We start from the raw sequence: 9,581 nt of genomic DNA, 5'->3' as shown, positions 1-9,581 counted from the left end.
AAAAAGAAAAAGAAAAAAAGAAAAAAGGAGAGAGAGATAGAGAGAGAGAGAGAGAGAGAGAGAAACCACCCTGATCCCTTTCTCAGTACATGTTGCATTTTGGTACATCTTCTGTTTGTCTCTCGGGACTGAGACTCAGGTGGCCTCTCCATCTACACAATGGCTAGTGACCTCTGGGTTGTAGTCAGTGCATGCTGACAGGCACAAGCTGGTCTTGGGGAGACTGCTCTCCACTGGGGGAGCTACTGGCCCCAAAAGGCTGGAAGATGAGTGAAGTTGTGTCAGAGACCAGAGATAGTACTGATGGCTAGGGGTGGTCCCTAGCTCTTCTTGGGAACCAATCTAAACAGCCCAAACAGTGCCCAGACCCTGCCTCCCAGTGGGGCTGGGCAAGTGCCTCTAGGCAAGAGGGAACCCAGTAGCACATATCCTGCCTACAAGATTCTGGCAGACTGAGGAGGTCCAGAGTTTTCTGAAACATGCAAGACAATTCAAGAAGGTTCAGAAGGGCTGGGGTTGTGGCTCAGTGGAAGAGCGCTCGCCTAGCACGTGCGATGGGAGCTGGGTTCAATCCTCAGCACCACATAAAAATAAATAAACAAAATAAAGGTATTGTGTACAATTAAGAAATAAATATTAAAAAAAGAAAAAGAGAAGAAATGATTGGGTTATGAGAGCCTTAACCCAATAGGTGAATTAATCCTCTGAAAGGGATTAACTGAATGGTAACTGAAGTGGTAGGGTGTGGCCAGAGGAAGTGGGACTTGGGGGCATGGCTTTGGGGGTATATATTTGTATCTGGAGAGTGGAGCTTCTCTGTTTCCTGATCACCATGTAAGCTGCTTCTCTCTGCCACACTCTTCCACCATGATGTCCTGCCTCACCTTGAGATCCAAGGAACGGAGTCAGCTGTCCATGGACTCAGATCTCTGAAACTGTGAGCCCCCAAATAAACCTTTCCTCCTCTACAGTTGTGAAGGTTGGGTCTTTCAGTTGCAGCAGCGAAAAAGTTGACTGAAACAGACTACTCCCAACTTCTTATACAGAAATGTTGCCCACACTGAGGAGGGAAGAGGTGGCCCCTTACCCGCAGGGCAGTGGTGAACTGTGCTTCCGCATTGTCCATGCAGTTGACAGAGACGCAGTACAAACCCTGGAAGAAGAAGGTGATGTGATGGGGTGGTCCCCAGGGGGCTCCCATGGCTGCACCCAGCAACCGTGACAAGTGACTCAAATGAACCAGCTGCATTAGGGCTCTACCCTGACGAAGAAGCAAAAAGGTAAAGCACTTGCTATTGTCATGACAGACCTCAGGCAACTCTAAACTCAGGGAGATGCTCAACAGAACAAAGCTCACTAGGAACATTCCAGATATTGCCTGAGGTGGTGTCATGGGGCACTTTATTGGAAATGTTCAAGATCCTATCAGGATGGTGCTGGGGCATTGTTCAATATCCTGGAGGGTACTTACCAGCAGTGTGTGTAGCTGTGCTGCATGGTTGGAGAAGAGTCGGGGAGATTGCTGGCACAGTTGGCAGACCTGGGAGATCTGTAGGAGGGAGCATATTAGGGTTACAGGCCCATAACCTGGGACCTGCTTCTGAGCAGCACTGGAAAATAACCCTAAAGATAACAGGAAAGATTACATCTTGGCTTCCAGAATGGAACAGAGTCCCAGAGGATGTACCCACCATAAGGGCAAAATGTGGTTCTGACTCCCTGTGGATGGCGACCCTTATCTGTGACCCACCTTCTTTGTCTGTTAAAACATATGTCTTGCCTGTAATGTACCTTTACCCCAGAGCCTTCTTAGGAAGGTGGGCATTGCAGATTATGAACCCTGGAGCAGGATGGGAGTATGAGCATCATTATGGGGAGCCCTAAAATCCTGTACATCATGAACAACATTTTCTGGGTATGCAAGTTATAGGGAGAGGGTTTTCATATTAGTTCTCCAGACAAGTGTGTGTACAAGAGTACAAACTGCTGAGTGACAGTGAGATGACACAATGGGATGTCCTGCTAATACACATTGAGAAAATTTACAGGTCTCAAACTCTAACACCTGCTCCTTGGCCTTTCCAACCCATAAGTGCATGTGTGTGTGTGTGTGTGGGTGCACACATGTAGTCCCCCCCAAGCCCTACCTCCTGTAGTGCAGTAGCCTTGTGGCCTGTGACGAGCCGGCACATGATGATATGCTCCAGCAGGATCACTTGGAAAGAGGACAGGATGGGGCTGCAGTCGAGCACTGGGGGCAGGGGAAGAGTTAGGAGTGAGCAGACACGAGAAGCTGAAAGCGTCCCAAGGGAGGCACTGACTCCAGTCCTGCCTCCTACCACGCTGCTCTGATATCCCTTACTTTGCCCAAGTAAGGGAGCTCATCTCCTTGTTCAGAAGAGGAAATGTAGTCCAAGCTAGGAGTTGATAGTGAGAGTGTATTAAAAGTAAGAAATCTTGCCAGGCACATGCCCATAATCCCAGCAGCTTGGGAGGCTGAGGCAGGAGGGTCATGAGTTCAAAGTTTTGAACTTAGCAAGGCTCTATGCAACTAGTGAGACCCTGTTTCCAAATAAAAATACGAAAAGGTCTGAGAAATGTGGCTCACTGGTTAAGCATGTTGGGTTTAATCTCTAGTACCAAACAAATAAACAAAAAACTCCAAGAGGACTGCACTTCAAGGCCAGTCTCAGCAACTTAGGGAGAGCCTACATAACTCAGCAGGACTTTATCTCAAAATAAAAAATTAAAAGCGGGGGCTGTAGCTCAGTGGTAGAGTGCCTGCCTTGCACATGTGAGGCACTGGGTTCAATACTTAGCACTGCATAAAAATAAATAAATGATGGGCTGGGGATGTGGCTCAAGCAATAGCGTGCTCGCTTGGCATGCGTGTGGCCCGGGTTCGATCCTCAGCACCACATATAAACAAAGATGTTGTGTCCGCCAAAACTAAAAAAATAAATATTAAAAAATTCTCTCTCTTTAAATAAATAAATAAATGAAAAAATATTGTGTCCATCTACACCAAAAAAAAAAAAAAAAAAAGGGCTGGAGATGTGGCTCAGTGTTAAGCACCTCTGGTTTTAATCCCTGGCATCAAAATAAATAAATGAGTGAATGAATAAATGAATTTTGGCTGGGCGTGTACATAGTGGCAAGGTATGTGCTTAGCATGCACCAGGCCTTGGGGTTTGGGGTAGGAAGTGACTTTTGATGGAGCATGGTGGCATGTGCATGTAGCCCTAGCTACTCAAGAAGCGAAGACAAGACGAATACATAAGCTGGAAACTTAAGGCCAGTCTGGGCAATACAGCAAGATTCTGTCTTGTTAAAAAAAAAAGGCCTAGGGCTGGGGATGTGGCTCAAGTGGTAACGCGCTCACCTGGCATGCATGGGGTGCTGGGTTCGATTCCCAGCACCACATACAAAAAATAAAGATGTTGTGTTCACCGAAAACTAAAAAATAAATATTAAAAAAAAAAAAGGCCTAGAATGATTTATCTTTAATATATTATCACCCGTCAATAGGTGCTCAAGGGCATTTTGGACAAGGATGTTCTAGTATCGAAGTTGCCTTGAATCTTTTTATTTTATTTTTTAATTATAGATGGACTCAATACCTTTAATCCATTTATTATTATTATTATTTTTTAAGTGGTGCTGAGGATCGAACCCAGTGTCCCCCAACATGTGCTAGGTGAGCTCCCCACCACTGAGATACAACCCCCGTCCTGTTGACTTGAATCTTTAGGCTGTGTAACAGGGTCTCAGAAGTGGCAAGGACCCTATGAAGCTCCTGGCAGCATTGCGCAGCTATCCTTCTGTTAGAACCAAATGGTGAAATCTTTTCCCAGCACAGACACAGGGAAAGAGAATCATAGTCCCTTTGGGTTTTGTTGTTTCTTAGTTCTGAAGACTTTTCTCCCAGTGGTACTCAGGAGGACATAGGAAGCAAATGAGCAGATCATGGGGATTGTGGGCTAGCCACACATACTGGGGGCTCTGGGTTGATGCTACACTAATATCCTGTTCCCAAAGGATGGATTAAATAGCTCAACATCTGTAATCCATAACCCACAACCTCCAAAGACCCTGCCACAGGTCAGTGAGAGCCAAGTTGTGATGGCAGCTTTACCCTGAGTGTGTCCATGTCACAAAATTGATAACAAGTGGCACCATTACCTTTCTTTTTCTTTTCTTTCTTTCTTTTTTTTTTTTGGTGCCAGGGATTGAACTCAGGGCACTCAACCACTGAGCCTCATCCCCAGTCCTATTTTGTATTTTATTTAGAGAGAGAGTCTCACTGAGTTGCTAAGTGCCTCGCCATTGCTGAGGCTGGCTTGGAACTCGAGATCCTTCTATCTCAGCCTCCCGATCTGCTGGGATTACAAGTGTGCACCACTGCCCTGGTACACCCCTATTTTTCTTGACTGAGCAACACTGTACTGGCAAGTATTGAGTGGGGCCCTGCTAACTCACATGGCCACTCTGTATAGTTGGGATGGACAGGACAGAGATGGAATGAGGCCCTGGCCAGTCAGGGGCTTCCCCTTGATCTTAAGCCTGTTCTGCTCTGCTCTCATGTTGGCTGCAGGCATCTGCCACGGGGAGTGAAAGACCCTATCTGCCAACTAGAGACTGCTGCTGTGATCAGTCAGATCCAGCATCAGTGGCACCATGTTGAGCCTCCCACCAGGGGGCGCTGTGAGTCCAACTTACTCTTGAGCTTCTCCAGCTGCATGAGGGCCTTGTCTGTGTACTTCTGTGCCTTCTCCAGGTAGCCCGCCTGCATGGAGTGCATCACTGTCACCTAGCAAGAAGACCAGCAAGCAGAGGTCAATGGGGTCCTCTCCTTGTCCCCAACCTAGGACCAGTTTGAACTCACCAGGTAAACAAGCACACACATGTGCTCCTTGGGTAGCCAGTGGAAGAGGTCAGCGGGGTTGCTGGGCAGGATCTCATCATCATGCAGTGTGGAGATGGTCTGGATGCACTGCTGCAGCTGCTTCAGGCATGGCTTCACACTCTTTACCTGTGGGAGCATGCAGGTGGCACCCATGCTTAAGAGTCTGCCCATTCCCACCTTGCCACCCTTGGCTTCTTCTATTAGGAGTGTCCACTGTCCCCTTCTGCCCTATCTACCTCCTGCAGGAAGTCCCCCTTTCCCAGGGATTAGCTGGGTTGAGTATGGGGTAGGGACGCATATTTGGTAGGTAGCTCTTGGGCATGGGAAGTAGCCTCCAGTGTCCAGGAGTCCCTCCAGCACTGCAGCTCTTACTAAATGGCTTGTCTGCACTAGGTACCCTGTCCTGAGGTCACACTGGGTATCTGGATGGCCCTCAGTACCCACTGAAAATGGTGGCTGTAATTTGCTGAGCAAGGAGCTCAGTCCAATGGGCAAAGGTAGACACTGATAGAGGGAACTGAGGAAGCCTCTAACTAATGAGGGGACCACTTGGTACTTTCTAGGATTCTCACTACTGTCAGTCTCCACCTGAGGCCTCCTTAGAGAGGCCCCGCCTGTGGTAGGTCCATGGAGGCAGGGGGTGGAACTGAAGTACATAGGTAGTACACACCCCCAAAAAGGCTTGAGATGGTCACACAAGCACAGGTACAGGTGCTCAAACAAAGCCTCTCCTCAACCACACCAGTATTACTGAGTTGAGTCTTGGTTATGGCTGGCATTAGTCCCTAAACCTCACAAAGCCATCATCTGCTGGGGAAAGGGATGGACAAACACTGTGAGCAACTATTCTAGAGCAGTTGCTAGGGTGTACTCTCATAGACCTCCCAATTGGCCCTTAAAGGGCTCTAACTGTTTATGTACTGAGTGAATGTGTGTGAGTTCATTCATCATTACTCCTGAGTGAGGGCAGGGCCACTGGGATAGACCCTGTTTACAGAGCACTCTCTGCTTGTAGAGACACACCAGAAAGATGATGGCACCAGCAGGTGTGCCAGAGCAGGATGGGGTTTTGTGTGCGTGTGCGCACATGGCAGAATAATAGACCTTCTGAGTATCAGGGTGATGACAACGCTACCACAGTCCAAGGCCCACATTCCATTTGCTGCTTGCACTCATCCATGCCACCCTCCAGAAGAGGCCTCCTGTGAGAGGCACCACACACCTGCCCAGCATCCAGGTAGTGGGTCACCTGGAGCACCAGGAAGAAGACTCGCAGTGATTCCTTCTGGATGGGGTTCCCCTGCCAGTTCTCCACGATCTGTCCACACAGGGTCAGCAGTGGGTGTACTTCCTGCAACTTGCGCTCCATCAGCAGCAGCTGGGGAAAGAAAGGTACATGCACTGTATTTCAGTGTTTATAGGAGCCCTCATGGATGCAGAGCTCCCCAACCACTTACTATGGGACATTACCACCACCCCAGGGAGCAAAGCCAGGCTGAAAGAAACCCTCGTCAGGCTCCTTCCTCAGCATAAATTCCACAACCTGGAACCAGAGTTTCAACTCTGAACCCCATAAGAGCACACAGCCCTCACCCTGAGGTTGCTTGCCATTTCTAAGAGTCTGGGCAGCTGAGGGGCCAAATCATGGAGAGTGGGTGGGATGTATGCAGACCCTGTGTGTGGGGGGTCAGGCCTCACTTCCACAACATGGGCTACACTGGATTCTCCTGCCCAGCCTCAACTTACCATCCCCTTGCTGAGCAGGAACAGCGCCCTGGAAAACAGAGATAAGTCAGATCTTTGAGGGGCCAGGATCTTCCTAGAATAACTAACTAGCTGCCCAAATGCTCAATGGACCTAATGGGCTGATTTGGGGGAGTTAAGTGGATGACAATAAACAGTCTCCAGTGAGGTTTGTCTTATTTACAAGACAGCTGCATTTTGTCCAATTCTATCTTCATTAACATTTTTGCACAGCTTTGACAAAGTCCAGAAGACCACGTTCCAGGCAGGGTGGAAGATGGCACACTCACTATCATCTATCTTCAATGTTGTGACAGAGCAAACAGTGGGCCTGGAAGGAGGGAACACACAGGGTGAGAGCAAGTTGGGACTCTTCAATGCCCCACTGTCTTGTCTCACAGGCAAGCCCCCCATTAGGTTCCTCTCAGGGTTAAGAGGACAACTCAGGAAGGCTCAGGCATACCAGCAACCTCATCTCTATCCTTAGAAGGTTTCTATTGCCTCTCTATCCTTCTACTTTTTCTCCCTTTCTTTCTTTTACTATACTAGGGATCAAACTCAGGGCCTCATGCATGCTAGGCAAGCATACTGCCACTGAGCAACATCCCCAATCCTTTTTATTTTATTTTTTAATTTATTTTATTTTTTTTAAAGAGAGAGAGAGAGAGAGAGAATTTTTTTTAATATTTATTTTTTAGTTATTGGTGGACACAACATCTTTGTTTGTATGTGGTGCTAAGTATCGAACCCAGGCCGCATGCATGCCAGGCAAGCACGCTACCGCTTGAGCCACATCCCCAGCCCCTCCTTTTTATTTTAAAACAGGAGTCTCAATAAGTTGCTCAAACTTGTGATTCTTCAGCCTCTCAAGTAGCTGAAATCATGGGTGTGCACCACTGTGTCCAGCTCTTTCTAAAAGAGCATTTACAGGGGCTGGAGATGTGGCTCAAGCGGTAGCGCGCTCGCCTGGCATGCGTGCGGCCCAGGTTCGATCCTCAGCACCACATACAAACAAAGATGTTGTGTCTGCCGAAAACTAAAAAATGAATATTAAAAAATTCTCTCTCTCTCTCTTTTTAAAAAAAAAATAAATAAAAAATAAAAGAGCATTTACAGCTGTTCCTAGCCACAAGTGATAAGATAAGCACTGTAAAGAAAGTTTAGCAGACAGCCAGGGTGTTCTTCCCCACCTCAGCTCCAAAGGTGCCTCTTTGCATTGGCATTAGGGATGAGAGGATCCTGGATTTAGGGCTGGGGGTGTGGCGCAGTGGTAGGCCACTTGACTAAGCATGCATGAGGCCCTGGGTTCCATTCCCAGAACTGCAAAACCACCCCCCAAAACACAAAAAAGCAGCTGTAATTGCCATGCCCATAAGCCCTGTTTTGTTTTAATACTAAACATTTGTCTTCCCAGTTTTCTCAGGGTCCTTATATACTATGGCCAAGACCCTATGAAGTAGGCATTATTCTCTCATTTTAAATGTGAGGAAACTGTGACAGGAGGTCAAGGAACAGAGTGGGGACATGTACCAGGGAGTGTATTTCCCTTGCCTAAACACTGTCCTGTTTCGTTGTTCTCTCACCTCCTGCACACTCTAGGGTTCAGCTTTTTTTAAATTACAGAAAAGAGTTCATATAGGTCCCCATGTTTTCACACAGAAAATGCAGAGGCTAGGAGGCCCTATGTTGCTGACACAAGGCTTTGAGCCAGGGGACCTGTAAGCACTGAACCTTGGTGGGTGTCCACCAGGCCACTCAGCACAAACCATGTGAAACTAAACTGTGTGCCCAAGAAGGCTTGTCTGGGCAATGCTCACAAGTGAATGTTTTCTGTGATCAGCTGTTCCTCAGAGGGTGGCTTTGAGATTTGCTGAAAAAACCCAGAGCCCAACAGCCTGGCATGTCACCACAGACTCAGCCATAGTAAAAAAATGTAGGGGACAGGGAGGGTCTAGAATATGGTGCCCTTAAGTCAACCAGTGTAACCACCATCAACCCAGGACAGGGCAGCCAAGTGATGGTTCTGAATACTTCGACAGTGTCCCAGTGATAAGAACAGCCTGCAGGGAGCTTCCTGGTACCTGGAGGGTCTAGAAAGTCTACAGCCTAGCCTCAGAATACTTGCACATGGGTCAAGAAGGTCTCCAGTGTGGGCATTTTCCAGAATCCCAACATGTTTGCACACAATAAGAGCACTGCTGTATGGAGCCACTACTAAAGAGGATTCTTCTATATTGGGGAAAGAGGAAGCCCTCACCGAGGGTACAAAGGGAATGATGATGGTGTCTGGCCCCTAACTCTTGAACAACAGTCCATGCAATTTTGCACATAACATGATCTTGATGTCCCTTCCTTGACATAAACAGTGGCTTAATCTGCTTCCTGTTCTTTTTTTTTGTTGTTAATATTTTTATTTTTTAGTCGTAGTTGGACCCAACACCTTTATTTCACTTGTTTATTTTTTTATGTGGAGCTGAGGATTGAACCCAGGGTCTTGCACGTGCAAGGCGAGCGCTCTACCGCTGAGCCACAACCCCAGCCCTGCCTCCTGTTCTTGAACCACAGATTTCTCAGTGGCCTGAGCAGGTGAAGTCATCTATAGTCTGTGCTGTGCATGCCCCGTGCCACTGAGGGTGCATCTTTGCAATAAAGAGCAATAGTTAAGCATATTGTGTGAGCACTTGTTATTTCAAAATATGCTGGAAATGTATAAGTGCCAACTCTGTAGTCAGTTTCAGCTGTCTCTCAGCCCTATCCAGTTTTTTTAACTTTATAAACCACAGGATAAAAGGCATCGCATTGTACCGTTAACTTGCTTATCTCTTATTATGCAAAAGGATGGGCTTTTTTTTTTTTTTCCCCCACACTAAAATCCTATTTGTGCTCAGGAATAAAATGGCTAAGCCAGATGGGAGGGGTGGAATGGGTGCCT

At 47.4% G+C, this 9,581-nt stretch overlaps 1 protein-coding gene and 1 long non-coding RNA gene across 6 annotated transcripts in view; one reads left to right on the top strand and one right to left on the bottom strand.

Moving 5' to 3' along the window:
* The window catches only part of Mau2 (MAU2 sister chromatid cohesion factor), a 36,667-nt gene that overhangs the window by 11,610 nt on the left and 15,476 nt on the right, over positions 1-9,581 (bottom strand). For 4 of the 5 annotated variants that reach the window (XM_015489306.2, XM_048795065.1, XM_015489307.2 and 1 more), the window contains 7 exons: positions 6,653-6,680; positions 6,129-6,284; positions 4,886-5,032; positions 4,720-4,810; positions 2,148-2,251; positions 1,472-1,549; positions 1,088-1,153 (listed from right to left, as the gene is read on the bottom strand). In XM_015489306.2, coding sequence (XP_015344792.1) covers positions 1,088-1,153; positions 1,472-1,549; positions 2,148-2,251; positions 4,720-4,810; positions 4,886-5,032; positions 6,129-6,284; positions 6,653-6,680 — 670 coding nt within the window. The remainder of the gene's footprint in view (positions 1-1,087; positions 1,154-1,471; positions 1,550-2,147; positions 2,252-4,719; positions 4,811-4,885; positions 5,033-6,128; positions 6,285-6,652; positions 6,681-9,581) is intronic. The other variant, XM_048795067.1, reaches the window with a different exon arrangement.
* On the top strand, positions 5,020-9,295 carry LOC125613739. The gene is made up of 3 exons (XR_007344306.1): positions 5,020-5,034; positions 7,776-7,781; positions 9,162-9,295. It is a non-coding gene; the product is annotated as an uncharacterized LOC125613739 (long non-coding RNA).

Source organism: Marmota marmota, unplaced genomic scaffold, assembly GCF_001458135.2.
Source record: "Marmota marmota marmota unplaced genomic scaffold, marMar, whole genome shotgun sequence".
Taxonomy (NCBI): domain Eukaryota; kingdom Metazoa; phylum Chordata; class Mammalia; order Rodentia; family Sciuridae; genus Marmota; species Marmota marmota.
This window is presented reverse-complemented; position numbering and strand designations above follow the sequence as displayed.